The sequence below is a fragment of the Mus caroli genome, chromosome 1, assembly GCF_900094665.2.
Source record: "Mus caroli chromosome 1, CAROLI_EIJ_v1.1, whole genome shotgun sequence".
NCBI lineage: Eukaryota > Metazoa > Chordata > Mammalia > Rodentia > Muridae > Mus > Mus caroli.
This window is the reverse complement of record NC_034570.1, coordinates 35,415,443-35,439,005: the sequence shown is the minus strand read 5'-3', so window position 1 is coordinate 35,439,005 and position 23,563 is coordinate 35,415,443. Positions and strand designations below refer to the sequence as shown.

The following is a 23,563-nucleotide window of genomic DNA, read 5'->3' as shown; positions in this document are numbered from 1 at the left end:
AACTCATGGACCAGCAGTCCCAGGTTATACAGAAAAGCAGGCTGAGCAAGCTACAGGGAGCAAGTCAGTAAGCAGCATCCTGCCATGGTATCTACTTCAGTTCCTGCCCCGACTTCCTTCGGTGATGGACTTTGCCTTGAAAGTGTAAATGAAATCATCTTATTTCCTTCCCAAGGTGACTTTGGTCACAGTGTTTCATCACCGCAACAGGAATCCTAACCGAGACACCATCTACCACTGTAGAAATGTTGTCACTGTCAATATCAGCCTCCCTCTTATATATTATGATATGGTATAGAAGACACATCACAGATGAAAAATTACAGACAATTATCCCTTACAGACATCCGGGTGAATCTCTAGCCTCAGTGTTTACATTGGTCTACATGTCAACTTTTGTCTACACAATCTTGACGTTCACTAGACAAAGGCTGCCAGCTCACATAAAATGTGAAGTTTAAAGAAAGTACCAGGCATATAATGAGCACACAAGAATTTCAGTATCTTAGCATCATGGTATTACTATTAATAAGAGTCCAAACTCTAGATGTATGTCTAAAACAAAACTATAGGGAACATGGCTAGAAATCATGCTTTGGATGCTATACCTACCTGAGGCAATGTATGAGCCTCCTCCAGCTTTATAAAGGAAGTGACTGGAAAAGGGGGCTGCACAGATGATCAGAAAGCTTGCAGTCAAGGCGGCCACTACCCCCAGGAGCAGCAGGACTGCCCAGAAGCCACGGTAAACTAGAAACCCAAGAACAAAGAAAGAAACACATTAGCTCTGGTTGTAGTAGGATGTCACACAGAGAGTTTGTTCCTTACCATTTATTTCATCCAGGGACGGCATTGGGCAGAATCTCACACCGTGGACCAGGGATGATCTTGAACAGGAATCCTTAGCAGGCCACCAGGCTCAGCCACGCCCATCTTGACACACTTCAGTAATGCTTCCTGCTCAGCATTTGCAACATGTACAATCCAAATGTGCCATGGGGAATTCATTTCTCTGGCCACATTTTCCTCTTTGGAAAGAGGAATGCTTAAGGATCTGCCTGGTGTGCCCTTAGATCAGCAATTTGCATCAGCTATCCAAGGGCCACACAAAGGCAACCTTGTAGTTTATAGACAATGGACTCATCTCACTAAGATGATATCTGTTCCACAGTGATCCCCTCATAGCCCTAGACAAAGGGCTGATGTCTATATAGACCATGGCTCTCAGGGAAACTATTCTTAAGATAATAAAAACTACAGCATTAAGAAAGGTTTGTATAAGAAAAAGAATATTAAAAAATAACAAAATCAGACGTGTATGGAATGTGGCTTTTGTTAAATATTTGTATTACAGGAAGGAAGTGTCAGCATGGTGTTGTTTGAAAGTCTCTTACTCAAGGACAGACAGGGCAGAGGTGCTCCACGCAGCTGGTGATTAATGGATTGTGGGTCTGGTGATTTATAGTAATCAAACAAAAAAGGCATGCTAATGATCACTTTTGAGCTGGATAATTACCAATCTATTAAACAAATTCATCATTTCCCTAAGGCAAAAACGCTAAAATGAGTTCTCGTTTGTGTAAGCCAGTGTGCTCAGTGAGGACTATTAGTCAAATTATCATTTTCTTATGGAACATATAGAATCTTTATTGGGAAATAAAATGTATTTTTTTCTCAATCCTGCCTTCAAGGAATAAATAAGTCAATCACCTGTAATCTTAAAAAAAAGAAGGGCAGGGTTATAGAAAGCTGAGAAGACAGCCATCACAGTTTAGTGGAAAGAAAGGCTGCTGCTATAGGTTGTAGGTGGCCAAGCCTTGATAGCAGGGGTGGCAAGGTTAGCTTTCATCTTACTTTTCAATGCTGACACTTGGCCATAGCTCCCAGGCCTGATGCAATACAGATCTTGTAGCTGTAGGCAGGTTGACAAAACATTCAGTAGTCAAGAAACACAATTTGGTCCCCAAACCTGTCTCTAAGTACCCCAGCAAAGCACAGTACCCAAGATCCAGAAGATGACCCATGCTTTGCATGGAGGAGCCTGGGAAGGGGATCTTTGTTGTCCCAACAGTGGAGAAATCCTTGTTAAATATTTTCTTTTGTTTCTTGTTTTCCCACATAGCACAAGCACAGAGAGCTATCCTATAGAACTGGAGGCCTAAACTGGAATAGAACTCAATCTAGAAATGAGAGGGGATTAAGGAAAGCCTGCAGGTCTATGCTGGAGCCTACACTAGCATCAAGCCCACCCCCACATTCTGTACCCATAGATGCCCAAGGGAGCACAATGGTCTTTGAGAACAAAATTAAGTTGTGAAGTCTCCTGCACCCCAGTGCCAGCCCCAGGCAGGATGCTTCTGACAGTTTGGTTGACATCAAAACTGCTACCATAATCATAAAGGACAGGATGAAAAGACTGATTTCCTGTTGAAACAATAGGTTAATGTTTTCTGGATAGTTTTAAAACAAAAATCAGAAAATGTAATATCCAAACCTCTCTAGGCTACATCTTAAAGCTCTTTGATATAACAGGACCATGAAACTCTGACCAGTGCTTTAGGAAACAGTCAAGGAGTCAGCAAACAGGAAGGCACTAACTCAGATCTAAGTTCTGGAACAGATCCCAAGCTAGTATCAGGAGTTCTGTGAACTGCGGTAACTGCTCTTGAAATGGATAGGACCTAAGACAAACAAACAAACTAGGCTGAATTTCTGGATTCGCAGTAACAATTCCTGAAAATATAAAATCCTGACAGAGGGTCAGCATCACAGAGGAGATCAATCAGCAAGGCGGGATGGAAGGCTTTTTCAATGAAGCGGATTAAACTGTTTGATATGAGTGAGACAACCAGGGGCAGACCCTGAGACAAACAAATGGAGTTCTAGACACCCCTGTGATAGAATCAAAGCCTCTCGGGTTTGTATCCATAGAAACCATTACAGCAGAGACAAGAGATTTTCATGTAGAAACAAAGTTATTCATAAAGCAAAGCTAATCAACAGCCCAGAAGCAGAGGGGAAAGACACACAAGAAACTCCAAATTTTATAAGGTCAAAGAAATGATCTTAGACAGCTAACAACAACCACCACAACCACAACAAAAACCTACAGCAATCTTGAACACATCCAGTGTGAGAAAAGTGTGCTGTGTCATAGACAGGGAGAAGTGACTCTTTATCCGGAAGAACAAAGGATTAAAAAATATAATCTAGAAATAGGAGACTTTTTTTTTGAAAAAACACAGTAGAATAACGCACTTTAAAGTGCCAAAAGGAAAGATTCTTTAGCCTGCAACTTTGCATCGAAGGACAACTTGGAAAAACAGGTGGGAAATCAGGTCATCTGTGACTCAGGGATGAACATTGGCCACATCGGGCTCATCCCCCAAACTACTGAACTGAAGGGAGGAGTTCTTGACAAGGTCAGCAGGATTCAACACAAGACCATGCTTGAAAAAAATCAAAATATGACAGGAAAAAAATCATTAGTATCTGTGAATATAGTGAACCATCACCTTCCTCTCTAAGTTCCTTAAAATGAATTTAAGTATTAAGATTTAAAGCCAGAAGATGTTCAGCAATTAGGAACACTGGCTGCACTCCCAGAGGACCTGAGTTCACTTCCCAGCACCCAAGTCAAGTGGTTCCACATATCCAAAAATATCTTCTAGCTTCCTTAGATACCCGTACACTAAAGCATATATACAGACAGATAGATGGACAGACAGGCAGATACATTCAAACACACACACACACACACACACACACACACACACACACACACCAAAACAAATTTTAGACTGCAGCCAACATAATGTAGTAGAAAACTATAGGTATTGAATTGGTGTTCTGTGTGTTTATCCCTGCCTCAATGGGTCTTTCTGAGCCTCTACCTCTCCTGCAAAAGAAAGATGTCTGTATCCACATATGAGAGCTACTGGAAGCTTACACTGTAAAGACTTTTTATTTTATTTTATTTACTCATGTTACATCCAAATTGCTGTACCCCTCCTGGTCCTCCCTAAATCCCTTCTTCCATCTCCCTCCCCTTCTCTGTGAGATTGGAAGCCCCTCTGAGAATACCCCCACCAGAGACATCAAGTCTCTGCAGGGCTAGGTGCATCCTCTCCCTCTGAGACCACACAAGGCAGTCCAGCTAGAAGAACATATCCCACATACAGGCAACAGCTTTTGGGATAGCACCTGCTGCTATTGTTCAGGACCCACATGAAGACCAAGCTGCACATCTGCTACATGTGTGTGGGAGGCCTAGGTCCAGTCCATGTATGTTCTTTGGTTTGTGGTTCAGACTCTGAGAGCCCCAAGGGTTGAGGTTAGTGGGCTCTGTTGGTCTTCCTGTAGAGTTCCTATCCCCTTCAGAGCCTGCAATCCTTCCTCCTATTCTTCTGTAAGACTCCCCAAGCTCCACCCACTGTTTGGCTGTGGGTGTCTGCCACCGTCTGAGTCAGGTGCTGGGTAAATCCTCTCAAAGGACAGATGGCAAGGCTTCTCAAAGTTTCCTACTCTGGTTCCTTTTATCCAGGGAAGCTTTTATGCAACCATAGTGTGTAGGTATATAAAATTAATATACAAACCAGATATTTACTGATGATAGATTACTAAGAGGTTGGTTTTAATAAAGTCCTTTAGGATGATATGGCTTAATTGGTAGAGTTCTTGCCTACCACATACCAAGTACTGGGTTTGAATCCCAATGTGACATAAACTGGGCATGACAGCATCTTTTCTTCCTAGCAATTGGGAGGCAGAAACAGTAAAATCTTAAGTTCAAGATCAAACATGGTAAAATAGCAAGTTCAAGCACATAGTCTTGGCTACATGAAACCCATCTCAAAAAACTGTGTGAATGAAATAATTAAAAAAAATTGGTATAGTAACTATTTTTACCATTTATTAAAGATGAAAACAAGTTTTCATGCTAATGAGACAGGCATGCCTGTTAATTTTTTGAATAAAAAATTAAATCTTGTCTGGATATTTGATATTCCAGTATTAGAGCGTCTTCGGTGCTTTTCAGAGTTGATCAATATTTTGATTTTAGAGTTGTCAAAGCCAAGGATACCACCTTACGCCAAAGAAAAATGTAGTAAAACTAAAAAGAAGTATGTTTATGGCCACTTCAAAAATTCTTTAGAATTTTTGTCCCAATCTTGTGGGAAATATTAAAAAGTGAAACGACCATGTTCCCACGCTACTGCCGTGTACTGGCGGGCCACATGGCTCCACCCGGGTGATCTCAACTCGGGGGGTCTCTCTGGCAGGGCTGGGCCACTCTCTCTGCCCAACAATTCTCCAGTCAGGCCAGAGCTCCGGAGTTCTCTTCTCTACCACGCCAACCCCACAGAACAACTGTTCACCCCGTGGTTGACCACACCACCCATCAACCTGGTAGAAACAAAACTCTTGATGCTTATAATAAACCAAGCTGCCAATACAATAATTTCAGAACCAATTGAGAATGATAAAAGCTTTGTCCCAATTATTCTAACCCTATGCTATCATAACTACCTGTGGCTCTCTAAAGCCACGCAGGACGAGGTTCTTCCTGACTGTCCTCCTCCATCTGAGCCTTTTCCCTCTCCCTGACAGTTCTCTGTCTCTGAAACTTTTAGCTCCGCCTCCCTTTTCCCTGCCCAATCACAGGCCTCCTGCTACCCTAATATTTTAGTGTGATTGGATAGGGAAAATTCTGTCACACAATCTCAACCTAACATTCATTTAACATCCCTTTAAATGAAATTCAGATAATTTTCTGATGGAACACACTCCAAAGGCACGCTGTCTTGACACTGATGTGGGATGAAAATACTAAACTATTATGCTTCTGTGAGAGCAGAAAACTTTATGTGTATAGTCAAACAAACAGCAGCAAAAACAACAGAACTAAATCACCATGATTCATGATGTCTAAGAGCTTCAACCCCAAGCTGAGGTACTTCAGGTAGTGCTGGCTGGCATTTCCTGGCATGACAGCACGCCACACAGTGACACACATGCGTATGCTGAGAACTAAGGCTTCAGTGGAGTTACAGTGATGCTACCATGGTGAATGCAGCCACAAACACTGTGGGCCCATTATGAACTAATTTGGAATTTGGTTAATTCACATTAAGAATAAGTTAGAGACACTGCCTGCCTGGGACTTTAACCAAGCAGAAACAAAAATAGTCTCCAGGAAGAATCCTGGTGACCCTGTCATGTACTTAACTTTCTGCCTGTGCTCCTAAAATTCTGAAGTGCATGCCTTCAAGCATCCGGAAATTTTCTCTGGAACTTCCGATCTCTTTGACACCTTCCTGATTCTTTGACATATTATATTATGCTGTTTTTACACATTCCATTCTCTATTCCTGAATTCAAATAATCCTTCATAATAATAACTTGCTATGTGGAATTGGGAAGAGAGTGATCAGTGATTGCTCTCTAAAGTAAATCTAAGCTAATAAAGGGTCATCAACAGAAAGCGAACTGAGTACATGAGCTCTATGCATCCAATGCTGTACAGAGTCTCCTCTGCTTAATAATTGTGTGGCTATCCCTGGTTGTCAACCTGACTATATCTGGAATGAACTACAAACCAGTATTGGAAGGCTCCCCAGTGATTCTAACCTGGAGGCTGGGAGATGGAATTTTCTGACTTGGATCTTGACATGGAGATCTTGAGACATGGTGGCTATGAATTCCAGAAGATTAAGACATGGAGATCTCTGAGTTCAAGGTCATCTGGGATTAAAGCCATGGTGGCCCACACCTTTAATCTGGGCCACACCTTCACTGAAGACCTACATAAGGACATTGGAAGAAGGAAGATTTACTCTCTCTCTCTCCCTCTCTCTCTGTCTCTCTCTCTCTGTCTCTCTCTTCTTCTTCTTCTTCTTCTTCTTCTTCTTCTTCTTCTTCTTCTTCTTCTTCTTCTTCTTCTTCTTCTTCTTCTTCGCCTGCTTGCCTTGTAGGACTGAGCATCTGCTAAATCCTTGGACTTCCATTCACAACTGCTGCTGACCATTATTGGGAGTTGGACTACAGACTGTAAGTCATCAACAATCCCCTTACCATATAGAGACTACCTATAGGTTCTGTGACTCTAAAGAACCCTGACTAATACAATAATGGTATAATACTTTGGTAGCATATGAAGAAGTATTGTCTACATATGTTCAAAGAGAGGATGCACTGTTGGGGTCCCAGGATTTTCTCACAAATCACATGAACACAAATCTCAGTAAGACAGTGATAGCTTATTGAGCCCCAGGACTGATCAACCAGGTCTACCGTCTGTATTCAGAAACTAAACTGTGGCCCTGTGAGGTCCTACAAGACTTTTCAAGCCTGAAATATATAAATATATGTGCTAAGTTATTCCACCAAGCAGTATTTAGGGATAAGGGATTTCCTTAGGAACATCTGTTTGCTGTAGACTTACCCTCCTCCTATTGGTTGAGGTATTCAACTGTGGCAGGGGACTTGCCTTGTCTCACATTCATGTCTTAACCGGATGTCAGTTACCCATGAACATGTCTCTTTCTGCCAAGTAGGATATCAGTTCCCCAGGAAGGTCTTGGGAACTTAAACTTTACTTGGTCACTAGACAAAATGGAAGTCTGATTCCAAATAATTTCTTGTATTTGTGCAGGTGACTCTCTTATGTTGGGGTCCATTCCAGGGGCAGTTTATAAAAGCAAATATCATAAAATCTCATTCACAGGTGCAGGAAGTACTGCTAGGAAGTTGGTTCGGGTCCAAGCTTATTGTGGGTAACTATACAACACAGTTCCACTGACTTCTATCGTAATTGGTTCCCAAGGGCACAGAATATAACAGACAATGTAATCAACTTGGGCATGAGAAAGTTTGCTACTAACAGCAGGTTAACCAGGTAACAATAACCTAGGCCTTAACATTTTGCCTAAGCCTTGACATACAATAGGAATATTTGGGAGGAGTGGCTGCATGAACTTAAACCTTTAAATATCATGCAGTGGTTATAATTATTTATTATACCTTATAATAAGATGCTCTTGCCAATAACATAGTGGACACTAACATATTTGTCGTGGACAAATAATGGAGCCAGCTTATCAGTTCTAACACACCTGTTATAATGCTTTCAGATGCTTGGTGTGTGTATGTCTACAATCTCATCTAAATCTGTATCTGTCTTTAATCTTTGAGGTATACATACAAGTGAAGAGGTGGTTTGGCAAACCAGTGCCCTTTGGACAGGCGTTGTGATGCAGGAGGGTCAGGGGAGAATCTAAAGATGTGCTAGAGATGTGGTTCATCTGGGGTTGATTTTCCTGAGCAAAATAAGGTTTTAACATTGCAATTGTTTTCATTACATGTTTACTTAGTAGTTTTATTCTAGAAGACCTGGATTAGAAATCGTCAACCCGCCGGGCGGGGCCAGCCTGGTCTACAAAGTGAGTTCCAGGACAGCCAGGGCTATACAGAGAAACCCTGTCTCGAAAAACCAAAAAAAAAAAAAAAGAAAAAAAAGAAATCGTCAACCCTGAATGCACCTGATGCTCTATGCAGCATCTCATATTTGTTTCTATATGCTCTCCTTTTTGCATCATCTTTGTCTTTAGCTTTCATTTCCGGATCGCTCCACTGTTCCTCACAGAGAAAGAGAGTCACCACCTTATTAGAGACCATCTAGCTCATTAACAAGAGTGCAGCAAGATGGAAGGCTGCTCATTATGTCTGGTGATCCTAACATGTACAATACCACAAACAGCAACAGGAACTGCATCCTCAAATCTCAACAGACACCGAGGTGTCCATGCCTTGAGTAGAAGCAAAGAAACACATTCCAAACTGGCATAAGAAGGAAGCCTGAGAAACATTGGATAAAAAATTCTGAGGAAGATACAGGGAAGATCATTAAACAACCTGGACAATGAATTCTGTGCAGTGGTATTGTGCATGTGGGAGTCTATACACATGTGCCTCTCTGTGTATGTGTGTGTGCACGTGTGTGTGTGTGTGTGTGTGTGTGTGTGTGTGCGCGCATGTGGGAATATATACACACATGCCTCTGTGTGTGTGTGTGTGTGCCTGTATGTGTGTGTGCACGCACACACGCATGTGGGAGTCTAAACACACATGCTTCTGTGTTTATGTGTGAATATATACACATGTACCTCTGTGTGTATGTGTGTGCCTCTGTGTGTATGTATGTGTGTGTATGCATGTGGGAATATATACACATATGCCTCTGTGTGTGTGTGTGCATGCGCAAGAGACACAGATGGACACAGAGCTAGTTCATCCAATAAAACATGTCCAGTACAACTTTAAGATAAGAGCTTCACCTGCTGCCAAGGAGGCTAAAACAAAGCAACAGCTCCGCCTTCCTCCAGCACAAACAAGTTCCTCCTGTGTATGTTGCTGCAGCCTGAGGCAGAGATGCTTGTCATGTAGGGCAGTAATACCTCATGTCCTTGAGCTGCTCGTCTTGGCAGTGACAAACAGAACTAAAAATACTGTACCGTCTGCCCCAAGACAGGAGGACAGTCTGTACAATGTGTCCACATCTGTGGCCTGACCCAGCTCAGGCAGCCACTTACCACCATCAATAGGGCCAAAGGCACAGAGAGAGACTCCGTGACTATTAATCTCTCTGCTGTAAAACTAGCCACAGTGTCAAGGAGGAAGCATGTTGGGCAGGAGGGAGTGGGCTCCCTCCCCAACCCCTGCTATCACTCTGGGTTGTGGAAGCCTGTGCTTCTTCCAGAAGAGAGGAGAGTATTCAGGTGTAGCTGCATTCATGCCTATGATCCCATTAATGCCTTGTCAGGAGACTGGAGGTGGACATGGAGCCTTCTCCAACTCTGAGACAGAGGGGTTTGCAGTGCTGGAGGTGGTAATGGAAGTAGCTGTGGTTATAGGACTATGTCTGGTCACCGATATACAATGGTCCCACTTGAAAGTTCCCCACTTTAACCAGGTCTGCAGTCAGTAGATCTGGTAATCTGACCTGATCTTTCCCTAGGCTAGTGGCCTGGATCATCCCTCCTGATAGTCTGCAGCATGAGCCAGGTACAGGTTCCATTGGAGTCTGTCGTCACAGAAGGAACTCAACCAGGACCTACAGCTGGCCATGTATTTTCAACACACGATGTTTCACTAGGACACATCTCCCTGTAAGTCAAGGATATCTGAGACAGTACAGTAAATCTTGATAACAGCAGCATCCAGAAGGTTGTTGTCCCGGGCAGTGAAGAAGGAGACAGTGTGTACAGAGTACTGCGATGTTCGATGATCCAAGAGAGCGCATGAGTGACCCGGGCTTACCCTTCAGCTGAAAGGAGCATCCGTGTTCTCATCAGGCTTCAAGGGCTTCGCAAAGCTCCTTCTAATCAGCCTTCCTCCTTATGATGTTCCTCTCTTTCCTGCCCCGCATCCAGATGCTAAAGGTCCAACCTCAGACCCAGTGAGAGATCATTGGAAAGTCAATCTCAGACCTAGTGTGAGATCACTGGCAAGTCAGAGGCTTTGGGGGGAAGGAAACGAATTTGGTTGTGGTCACAAGGTTGGAGTCCTACAGTGGAATTAGTGACTTCATAAGATGAGGAAAACAGAGCTGGTCCCTCTCTGTCAACCAAGAAAGGTATAAGAAGACAGGCAACAGAGGTCCTCTCTAGAACCCAACCCCACCTCACCCTGACTCCCTCCCTCCTCATCAGTAGCAAACAAACCCCTGTTCTTAAGCCACCCACACCGAAGTGTTTATGACAGCAGCCCAACAGAAGGCACTGCTTGCTCTCTAGGACCTGATCACTACCCTTCTCTCTTTGAAGGCTCACAGCAAGTTATATCCTTGCCTGTCCACAAAGCTGATGGATAGGCCAAGTAGGAAAGGAGACAGACATGAGAGATGGAATGCCTATTTGACAATAGACAGATGATGAGATAGATGCCTGCCATCAGTCATATGACCTTAGGCCTGTTTCTTGGCTTCTCCAAGCCCCAGTTTCCTTCCTTAATTTGTGACAGTAATTTTACCTATTTTCTGGTGCTATAATCTTGAAGCACAACTCCTGACCCAAGGACTCATGTTCTTGACCCATGCCAGACTCCAGAATGAATACTTCCTACTGCAGTCTCTCTGTGTGTACAGCCACTCTCACCCCTGGAACATAAACTCCCTCTGGGGCAGACTAAGACTCGCTAGTCTTTCTGACTCGAGTGGAAACTTGCTTGACATGAAATAGATGCTCAATAAAATATGGATGAGTGTATGGTCATTAACCCTCCAGTTAATCTTCATTGGAGTCTCAAGATTAATGGGCTATGGAGCCCTCATGGGAACAAAGTGAAGCTAATTAGTTAAAAAAGGAAATAAATCTACTGTCTAGACCTCTTGGCCTCAGTGGCTGAATCTACATTTGGAAGAAACAGTCTCCTGTGAAGGGAAAGCTGAAGAGCCAGTCAAACAGAAGCTGGCTACTCTAACACCTGGGTCCCCCGGAGCTGTGTCTTCCATCCCTGAGTTTCCTGGTCTCCTCACACAGGAATGCATACCTATGAAGCAAGAGTATGGGGGTTTCTAGGATCTCCTGCCTGAACTCCGGCCCCACTCTGAACACCAAAGGCAGCCAAGTTCCCTGCCCACTGATGTCCTCTTCATGAAACAGAAAAATTTTATTGACATCTGAAAGGAAGTTCCATTGGCTTTAACAGCAAGCCACAAAAGGCAATGTTTATGAAACTGTTTTATTCACACATTTTAAAATACAAAATTGTAATCTCCTTGCCCAAAATTGTTGAGCAGAGAAGATCACAGGAAATCATGAGCAAAATCTCACTAGCAAGAATTCTATTCTGAGTGTCCTGGGATCTGGCAAGGATTCTACTTTGAGGACTTGGCATCTTTATTTTTCTGTTTCACATAACTTGATTCTGCAAATCCCTAACATCCTGAAAACCATATCTCTTCAAAAAATTGAGGCCTTTCATTATGGAACATTATTATAAATACAGAGCCTTCTTCAAATGTAACCCAAGATATTTCTACCATCCTACCAAAGAGAAAATTGTTTAAGAATTACAGTGTTGATTTCCCTTGCCATTTCTCTCTATGTGCATCATAAGATACACAACAACAAAAAAAGGTGATCAACAAGTAAACTGAACACCATTCTTGCAGATACCAAATTGAAATCCTGTCTCATGTCAGGTGCTGTAGAAGGTAATCAATTGCTAGTGTTGCCCTGTCAAATCAAAAATGCATAAAATGTAGAGAAACGTGGCAGTCTGGGAGGACAACAGGCTGATGGTACTTTATACAGAATATAGGAAGGATCCCAGGCTCCATTTTAACACATTGCTTAAAGTTTATTGCTGAACGAGAATTTGAGAGGAGGAGCAAGCAGGAAGAAAAGAGGGAAGGCAGTCAGTCCTGAGACAGCACAAACATGGAAGAGGAAATGGAATGGGGGAATACAGCAGGACCCGCCAGTGACTTAGTATAAAGATGCAAGACAACGGTAGGCTTGATGCTAGAGAAGGAACCCGGGAGGAAACAAGATATATTTAATTATGCTCTTTGTGAGATAGTCGTTTTTTTTAAGTAACAGTGAACTCACAGCATCACACTAAGCAAGAGGCATGGGCCTGGACCTTCAAAGTCAGCATTCAAAGGCTCTAATCAGAAGCACCTGGCAGGAATCTGCCCTCTCCAGGGTTTAGCCTAAGGAATGCAGTGGAAACTCACAGCTTTGGCTCATTCTCCTCTTCCCCACTGACTGTCCTGGTACTAATTGCCATGTGCTCTTTAGAATCATCAACCGTGGCTTTCTGTGTATTCTCATGAGCCTCACAGGTCACCTCTGCTCTTCTCTATAGAGTCCCAGCATCCGAAAGTTACAGTCAGAAGCACCTGGCTGGGATCTGTGCTCTTCCAGAAAACACACTGTCGATTATGCCCCCTTTGCGACGATCTGTGTATCTTGAACTTCCACATCCCTGCTGGAAAGAAGCGGCTCTTTCAAACTGCTCGCTGATAAGGAGACAAACCCCTGTGCTCCCATAGCTACTCTATGCTTTTGTAGGGGAACTTGCTTTATGCACTTAACTCTGTGAGCCAACACACTTTTGGAAGACGTCCCTGCCTAGCTACTGGACACAGGGAGCTGTTAGAGCAAACATCCCCTGATTGCGGGACAACGGTTGTTGCTCTGGAAACAAATTAACCAGTTCACTTTCATAAACACCTCACTCCACGTGACATTAACCACACTGAAGCAAAAGACCGTGGATGTAAGCAGAGCCTTGGCCATGGGCTGACAGGAGGCTTACAAATACAAGAAACCCCACATTAGATGGGGCAAGCACATTTTTAAATACTTGTCTTGACCACTCAACTTCATTATTATCTCAGGGCCCCAAACTAACTCTTGAAGAGCAGAGATGCAGCAAAGAAAGGGTGGCATTCATTCATTATACCTAAACTAAGAAGGAAAGTTCAAATCTTCTAAATTAATCAGCATGTTTTGTCTTAAATTATTGTGAGGAAAACAAACAAAAAGGTTCCCATTTGTCTTAAGGTTTTACTGCTGAGCACAGACACCATGACCAAGGCAACTCTTATAAGGATGGCATTTAACTGAGTCTGGCTTACAGGTTCAGAGGTTCAATCCATTATCATCAAGGCAGGAACATGGCAGCATCCAGGCAAGTATGGTGCAGGAGATGCTGAGAGTTTCACCTCTAGTTCCAAAGGCAAATAGAAGAAGACTGGCTTCCAGGAAGCTAGGATAAGGGTCTTAAAGCCCATACCCATAGTGAAACACTTCCTCCAACAAGGCCACACCTACTCCTACAAGACCAGATGTCCAAATAGTGCCACTCCCTGGGCCAAGCATATTCAAACCACCATACCATTACAATATTAAAGAGAATAAAAGGGCCTAGCTTTTTTTTGAAGCCACACCCACACGGGAAATTCTACAGATATTTCAGACTGTGGAGAGTTAAGGGTAGTCAAAAACTTCATAGGTTATCCTTAGAAGCTTTACATTACCTGTCTCTTTATGGAACATGCTACAGTTATGTAAAACTATTTTGATTCCCTTGGAAGATCATTAGCTTTCACAAGTCCAAAAGCAAAAAAAAAAAAAAAGAAAAATGTCAATATTCGTATCGGAAACCTGTTTTCTACTTTATTACCCGATATCCCACCGATCTATTTGTAAGTGCCTTGATTTACTTTCTTTGTTCTATTACTACAAATGATCGGGTAATCCCTTTCTAAGGTAGAAGACAAGTGTTCAGCAAGCTAAATCCATGTTCTTAGGTCACTTTCACTGATTCGTGGAGCAGAATGAGACAGCACTTATTTCTTTTGGAAGGAGATCTTGTTGGTATTGGTATTACGGAAAGAGTAATTATGACGCAAGAAATGGGCATAGAGGCAGTATCATTGGGTGGAAAAACCTAAACCTCATTTCTTTGGCTTCTAAGTAGCTGTTTCAAATGCTGCATTGGGCCAACAAAGATTCTCATGTAACACACCAGACATAAGCATTGCGTGTAATGTTAGCTTCTTTCGTGCAAGTTTCCTTTGCTCTTCAGACTTGTAAGAAAGGAAATTAAATCACTTCATAGTGCTATCAGTTAGTTTTAAAATTAAAAAAATAAAAACCTGTTGTAAACTTTTTATTATACGTTAATGGTGGTAGTAGGTTTCTACAACAGATGAGACAAAAAGGGATGTACGTAACTAGTCTCTAGGAAGGTCAGATGGCATCACTTCGACATTTTGGACTTCAATTATTGCTGATTTCACAAGGCCACATTCCTAAGGTTGGCCCTGGGATTCCAATAGTGCTCATGTTCATTATAATTTATGAAACTACAATAAGAACTTAGACTCAACTTGGAGCAGTGGATCTCAACCTGTGGATGTTGACCCCTTTGTGGGTCACATATCTGATATTCTATATATCAAATATTTACATTACAATTATATATATATACATATATATATACAAGATATTTACATTAGAGCAGCAACATTACAATTATGACATAGCAACAAAATAATTTTGTGGCTGGGGGGGTCACCACAACGTGAGGGACTGTATTAAAGGGTCTCAACATTAAGGAGGATGAGAATCACTGGATTACAGGATGCTCTTTGTGAAAAGCACTGACTCTTCAATCCATCATTAAAGATGATAAGCCTCTCTCTTCAAGACCACAGATATCTAGATGAGGATAAATCATTTTCAAGATTTGAAGGGACATCATAGTCAACAGAACTCCAATTGCCAGCCTTATGATATTCTGCTCCAGACCATGGACAACAAGCAGATTCCCCCACTAATCACTCATCACCAAATGGTCAGCCGTCTCTTCCCTGGTGATCATTCATCACCTTAACCCTGACGGCCAGCCCTCTCTACCCTGTCCTCCTCACTGGCCCTTTGCTCTGTCACTCTGTCCTATGGTGACTTAAACTCAACAATAGAACTGATGGACAAAAGTCCATGGACAAATCAAAGCTCTTCACCAAGTAGCAGCAACTTTCTTACCGAAGACAAGCCACTCCCTGACCCACCCTGGCACCACAATCAGTCAAATTGTCACCTGACCAAGACAACCAGCTATCCCCCACCCCTACACTCACGACATCACCATAGAGTTTACTTAGTCTTCCAGAGGGATGGACTTCCAGTCATGACTCTACTTCTTTTCTTCTGTGCTGAGAAGAATTTTTTTCTGTTTTTTTTTTTTTTTTCATCTTTTCAACTGACCTTTGGGAACTAGGTGGCTTTTCCTGACTCATTGGGATCCCCAAAATTGAGCCTCTGGCCTAAGAGTCTAGTTTGTCTAGTTGGGCTTAACCTGAAAGGCTCTGCCAGTGCCTGACAAATACAGAAGTGGATGCTCACAGCCATCCATTGGATAGAGCACAGAAGCCCCAATGAAGGAGCTATAGAAAGGACCCAAGGAGCTGAAGGTGTTTGCAGCCCCATAGTAGGAACAACAATATGAACTAATCAGTACCCCCAGAGCTCCCTGGGACTAAACCACCAACCAAAGAAAACACATGGTGGGACTCATGGCTCTAGCTGCATATGTAGCAGAGGATGGCCTTGTTGGACATCAATGGGAGGAGAGGCCCTTGGTCCTATGAAGGTTCTTTGCTCCAGTGTAGGGGAATGTCAGGTCCAGGAAGTTGGAGTGGGTGGGTTACTGAGCAGGGGGAGGGGGTTTTCAGAGGGGAAACCAGGGAAGGGGATAGCATTTGAAATGTAAATAAAGAAAATATTTAATATTGATGATAATAATACCAATAATAATAATAATAACAAAGAAATACAAGAAGTGAAGCATTTTATTAAATAGTCTTTTCTGTTGTCCCGGTGCTAAGCGATAAGGTTCCCACTGGAAGTTCCCTGGGTTGGGCCCTGCTCTTCTCTATGTGTTAGCAGAACACTCCAGGGCTGTTCTTGCACTGACCTGTCAATCTGCCCACATTCTGAAAAGAGTTTCCTCTTGTCTTGAAGCTTTAAAGCTACCACTGCCATAGAATGATGGCTAACTATACATTTCCTGCCTTCAACCTGAGACTCTAATCCCAGGGGTGACATAATATTCACTTAGTATGTTCAAATGTTTGCAAAGCTTGCCCAGCCTTCCTCATCTCCAGTATTTGCAGCTTCATTTTTCTAGTTGTTAAGGGTGAAAAAGAATTATTACTCAGTGTTCCTTATGTTACCACCTACATCTAATACATCGGTAAACCCTACCAGCTGTTCCTACACAGCACAACTGACTAAGGGGACTTATGCTTCCAGGAAGATGAGGTAAACACACTTGCTTCTATTCTCTCTTCCCAGCACAAGTAGACACCCTGGATAGCACATAAAATGAATGGTTAAAATACCCATAAAGGTGGATAGCAGAAGTCAGGCAAGCTAGGGACCTTGAGACTTCAGGAACAGCACAGTGCTGAAAGCCAGGGTGTTCATGTTGCCCTGTATGTCCCAGAACTGGAATCGAGAAGGTGCACAGATAGCTTAAAAAGAAAACTAAAATCCCCTGCTTAGAAGACTACACAAGCAACCATTCAGCTAGTCCAAAACTGGCCCTCCTACTTTGACCAAATGCTAGAGGAGAAGCAAAGAAGTTCAAGAGTCCCTTCCCCTGAACACCATGGCAGAGATGCTCTTTCAGCTCATGCACTCTACATCCAAGCCATCTGGACATTTATCACCTTCGAGTGGCAGTGAGACCATCCTCCATGATAACAGTGGCGAGCATGTGGTGTGCCAGGACTTCCAATCATCAGAGACAGAGATAAAGGAGAAGTTTTCCCGCCAGCATGGGGTTATGGGAGGCATACCAGAGAGTCGGGACATTTACCATCTTACTGCGCACTTCTCCCCACCCCTACCTTGTGAGTGAAAGCTACAGGTGAGTGAGTTGTAAAGGGGCCTCAACCAGTCAGGCCAGAGTCAGAGGAAGCAAATGTAAGACAAGGCCCTAGAGTGGAAATTTCTGGTTTGTTTGGCAAGTCAGTTATGACAAATGATGTTCGGCTGGGGCACACAGGTGAAAGGATGTCTTGCTAAAACAGACACATGAAAGAATGTTTTCCTAAAGCAGATACAGGTGAAGATAAAGGGATGTTTTGCTACAGCAGACACATGAAAGGATGGGTGACGAAGGAGTATAAATATGACTCCACAGACAGTGGGAGCAGGAACATTGGTTTGCTTTGCTCTGCCTTGCTATTCTTTGCTAACAACATGCATGTATTGGTTTGCCTTACATAGTGTCGTTGAGCTGCACTTGTGGCAATACTGCCATTGAGAAAACCTTGCCAAAGAACTGTTCATGAGATTCCTGGGGCATCTTGCTGCTTTCTGTGGCCTCAGGCTGGTTGAGAGCCTGAGGTTTCTTCAGGATTGAACTGCTGGTTCGTGCATGCTGTCTATCTGCCAAGAGGACTATACTGAAGTTGCTGGTTCATGCCTGGTGTCTGCCTGCCTAAAGGATTGGTCTGTAGCTGCTGAGTCATATTTGGTGTTTGCTGCTGACAACAAAGATCAAGCTTGCCTTCAAAGAACTATTGATAAACAGGTCCTTTACCCCCATATCCTAAAAACTTTTCTCTTCCACTATTTTTGCTGGACGGTGGGCAAGAGGAGAGGTTGAACCCTTATTAAAGTAGGTTGGAAAAAAATTTGGCCTAAAAGGCCCTCATTATATGTCATCAGAACAAGGAGGATAGACACACACGTGTCACCAGTTATGGAGGGAGAAGCTTAGAAACCACCTCCATCGAATGTACATGAAGCCACTCCCACCCTTTCCCTCTCTAGAATAGTGTCAAGAAAAGCTGACTTAAATCACAGTTTTAAACAACATCTGTGATTATATAGTAGCCTATTCACTAATTCGATTCCAATTTAAACCTCATCAGTAATGCCAAGATCAGAGAAATTGTGACATCAACAGAGACCAGGGTCCTCGGATGCCAAGGCTAAGGTGCAAAGACTTTTTCTCTGATGAGCCCTTTGAAGTAGCTTCTGTGACAATGCTTCAGGAACAAATCTGAAAATCCTAGAACCAGACAAAAACTGAAGAACAATATGTGTTTTAAAATGAAAATTGAGTTATCTGAAATAAGGGAAATAAAAACACAAGCAATAATTGTGTTATATTTCCAGATGAAGAGATGGAAGGAGAAAGCCAGTGGGGTTTGAAGGAATAGCGGGAAATTCCCCTATCCGAAGAAGATATTGACAGACAAAAGTGAACAGATACTAGAGATGCTGTGAAATTATGACCAAATATGGAGGGGGTATGTCTTCTGTATCTCATATGTAGGAAGAAATAGCATCAGACTGAAGAAAAAAAAAAGTCACCAAAAGCTATAAATGTGCAGACCAGAGTAAAGCCCAAACAACAAAAAGCCAAAGAAATTCACAGTAAAATGGTAACAACAGTGACAAATGTATCAGGCTTCTGCCTCTTGCACCAGGCAAGGAAAAGTATCCTCAAAACAGCGATGAAGGATAACTTTTCACATAGACAGAGACATGATAACACCAGTGTGTGGGGGGGGGGTTCAGGGGAACTGGGCACATCTTCAAGCCTTGACAAATAACATGTATAAGCTCCAGACACAATACAGGGACTGAGGACACCATCCAGTAATGCTAGAGACACCACAAGGCCATCAAATGACGAAACAATGTGAAACCAGCCACCATCACAACAGCTCAAAAACACAAAGAGGAGCTTCTAAATAAAACAGGTCAACCCTGCTCCAGCTAACCCTGACCACCAGAACCTGCACAAAAATAATGTCTGGCACATAATACCATGTAGTAATCAGACCTGTGTTGACCGAACTTCAACTAGTACCCAGATAAAGAATGCCAAATTTTGATAAATTCACATGGCATGCTATTAAATGGTAATGTTACTAACAGAGTGGTATTTATATTGACAATGATAAAAAGTTATTCTGTGTGAAAACCATACCAAACTCTGATGTGGACCCGCATGTATGCATGTATGCACACATGCACATACACACACATCCAGGACAGGAAACATTCCACAAGGGAGAAGCCATGATGAATGGTTATGAGCTGATGATGTCCTATTCTGGGAGATCTGAGTGAAGGGAGCATCATCGGAGTGGCTGACACTTATTGGATAACAGTATGGCAACTATTCTATTGCATACTTATGCTGTTCTCTCTATCAGTTTTACTCACAGCTGGATGAAGTGCCTCTATTTTTATGCCTGTTTTACAAACCGGTTTGGAGAAGAAGCCACTGTGAGTGCTCTTGGTTCAAGTGCTGGGGTCAAAGGCTGAGCATGAGCTAGAAGGTTGGTTTGTAACTCCTCACAGAGGCTGGCCGAGTGCCAGTCCCTATGACACCTTCTCTGTGCAGCCTGGATCTGGTCCCCAAAGGAGGCACTTGGTGCCATGGAGACATTTCAACTGCTTGGAAAAATTCATTCCAGCTTGGCCTTCCCTTTCCTATTGTTAGAACTCACACCACCCTACAATCTTTTATTTCCATCAAAGTATTATGCTGGGAAGTTCTGTGTGTGTGTGTGTGTGTGTGTGTGTGTGTGTGTGTGTGTGTGTTTTGCCTTATCTATACTGTGATAGTTCTATGAGGGCAAGAATTCTAGACTTATCCTGAAACATTCAGACAAGTGTAAAGTCAGGTATACTGCAGGCACTTGGTAATCTTTTAAAAAATTATCCCAGTTGATACTTTGATACTGTCTTCAGAGGAAAGGCCCCAAACTGGGAGCCAAAGCAATTATATTTACAGACAAGAGGCCTAGGTGGGCTCCCTGTGACTAGGAACAAAATTACAAATGCCCAGTGTAGACACAACACACTTCTAATCATACTTTCCAAATGACAGGGCATAGTTATTACTGATAGACCTGTAACATAAGGAATGGAGGGATGGCTCAATGGATAAGAGCACTGACTGCTCTTCTAGAGGCCCTGAGTTCAATTCCCAGCAGCCACATGGTAGCCCATATATGTAATGGAATCTGATGCCCTCTTCCAGTGTATCTGAAGACAGCTACAGTGCACTCATATACATAAAATAAATAAATCTTAAAGCAAAATAATTCACTGAGAAGTCATCTAAAGGACATGGAATGATGTACAGAGTGTCTTTGCATAATAAAAATAAGACACAATTTTATAAAGGACTTGAGCGGCCATGATATTGGTGTTCGTGTGATAGGTCCTGGAACCAATGGTTCCAGTCCCACCATATTGAGGAACAAATATGATTCTAAAAAGTATATGGTTTGGGGTGATAGTGTTTGGGATGGAAGTCTGAAAGTCCCCAGTGGTCTTGTTAGAGGACATTTTGTGTGTATGTGCCAACCCCACTTCCACTGCCCAGGATACCTGTCAATATCTAGAGACAATTTTTAATAGTCACAAATAAAGGGTCGCTACTGGGATACTGGGTGAAAGCTAGGCGTCTTGTAGACCATCTAGCAATGCACCAGGTATTCTCCACAGCACAAGATCGGCCAGCCCATCATGAAAGGATGCCAAGATGAGAAGCCTTGCTCTGCTGTTCCTCTGGGGAAGGGATTCCACTTTTGAGCAAGCAGGCGTTTTTTGCAGACAGGGAGATAAGAACCTGTCCTCTCTAAAGAAATCCAGGCCACACTGCTGAGGATGATGGCACGGTCGTATTTTCAGAAAGCAATCACTTCCCAATCCAAAGAATTCATGAATAAATTTCAGATATATACAAAACAGCTTCCTCTCAAAGAGCAGCTTTTAACTGCAACTTTGGTTCTGGGTCCTAGGTGCACAGAGCCAATTCTTTCCTCAGGAGCTCAGTGTTGGGTTATGGGGCCGCTACTCACACCGAAACCACTTGTAGCCTGTGTTGGGGGCTCTCACACAGAACATCAGCTGTTAAGCAGGGACTGTGGACACTGTGTAATATATGATGAGTCTGTAGTCATAGCTGTGTGTTGCCAAATGTTTGAAAGAACAGCCAAAAATCAAGTTGATGTTACCATATTTCCAAGTTCTAGGTACTTGGCATTATGGGGAAAATGACTAGATATATTTTCTATTCAATCTTGAAGTGTATCCCTTTTTCTAATTAGGTAAACTTGAAGTGTTCAAAGTATTTGTTAAATTTAGAACCACGTGCAGAATTGGCATCCATTAACAAGCAAAAATGAATAAGTATAATAACCTGAAAGTTGATCTACAAGTGGAGAATGGGAGAGCTATCTGGTGAGATTAGATACCAAGGATTTGCTACTGTGTCTCCTACATTCTCGAAGCATTTACTTTAACCCCACTCAAACTGAATTCAGGCCCCTGCTAGATCAAAGAGTCAAATGCCAGGACGTGCATTTCAAAACGCTGTTTTGCTTCGTGCAGCACAGAGCGATGAGTTTGTGAGTGTGGTTGTTTGTGGAAGGCCCCTCCCCTCCGTCATGCTGAGCCCTTATGGTGGCTATTCCAAGCCCCAGTGTTGGCTAACTGCGTGGGTGGATCTCACCTTTCTTGTCCCAGAGAGGGTTCCATTCCCAGCACTCGGTGGCCCCGCCCCTTTATGAGGGGCAAGGCTTATTAATCTGTCCCTTAGGAGAAGGAAAAAGAAAGGCTGCCTAGACCCGGACTTGGCTCTCAGGCCGATTAGGAGGCCATAAAATGTGCAGGAACTGGAAATGAGTTCCCCAGGGCGGGTGAGAAGGGCACTGCCGGAAAAAGGAGCCTCAAGTTCAATTTAAGAATAAGCAATGAGCCAGAATGTGCTGTAGAGCGGAGGTCTGGAGTTCCAGGGGGGAACCAGCAGGGCAGGCGGTTTTGGGGGGAGAGGAAGGATTCAGAAATAGCAACCTTGTTGGGCATCTACAGCAGAGCCCTTGGTGAGGTGAGGCTGTCCTGGTCATTTGAGCAACTGCATCATTAGCTCGTGATCCAGTTCCGTCCTGAGCTTCTTGGTCCTTCTCATTCCGCGACTGTCATTAGAGACCTTGTCTTTTTGCTCTCCCCTCTGACGGCTCTCCTGACAAAGCCCTGTTCCGCTGGTGACTATGTCCCCAACTATGCTGCACCTGCTTTTGAGTTGTTTGTCCTTGCTTCTCGCCCTATTTGTACCGGACGCACTACCACCTTTGTTCCTGTGATTATTTTCTGAAAGATTGCATGTGATATCAAAACTCACCCCTGCCCTTTCTCACGGCTGACTGCTGTGCTAACGGATGCTTCTTAGAAGCAGGTTTGGTGCTTCAAGCTACTTATTTTCAAGCTGGTTCCACGATCAGATCCAGCTTAATAAATCCATCCGGTCCCAGACTGTTGCCTCATCTTCCACTTCTAACCACGCCCTCTTCCTCTTCATCCGCACACTTCTGCCCTAATTACATTTTCTTACTTGAGAACCGTTTGGTGCTCAAACCTAGTAGGCAGGCACCTGATCTCAAACATCTCAGTCAGGACAAAGAAATATAGTGCTATATTTTGATTCTCCACTCACATAGCTAGAACTGTAACCTAAAGAATTAATCGAATTATGAAAAACATATAAGGATCAAATTAATAATAATTATAGTTATAGCAACATATTATAATATAATTATACACATGATAAGTATATATTTTATATAGTATATACTATATAACTATACATAATATATAAAATATAAATAGTATATGTTATATATAATAAATATAAATAGAATAGAATATATCATATACATAATATTATATAATAATTATAGTATATAAATTATAATATTTATAATATATTTTACATTTTACGTATATAATAAATATATATTAATCTTAAGGTTGTTTTGATTTGCATTTCCCTGATGATTCCACATCACACCAGTCAGAATGGCTAAGATCAAAAATTCAGGTGACAGCAGATGTTGGTGAGGATGTGGAGAAAGAGGAACACTCCTCCATTGCTGGTGGGATTGCAAGCTGGTACAACCACTCTGGAAATCAGTCTGGCGGTTCTTCAGAAAATTGGACATAGTACTACC

General features: G+C 42.7%; 1 protein-coding gene across 1 annotated transcript in view; it reads right to left on the bottom strand.

Moving 5' to 3' along the window:
• The window catches only part of Tmem182 (transmembrane protein 182), a 49,796-nt gene that overhangs the window by 17,504 nt on the left and 8,729 nt on the right, over window positions 1-23,563 (bottom strand). The window contains exon 4 of the mRNA XM_021175170.2: window positions 613-750. Within this exon, the coding sequence (XP_021030829.1) occupies window positions 613-750 (138 nt within the window). The remainder of the gene's footprint in view (window positions 1-612; window positions 751-23,563) is intronic.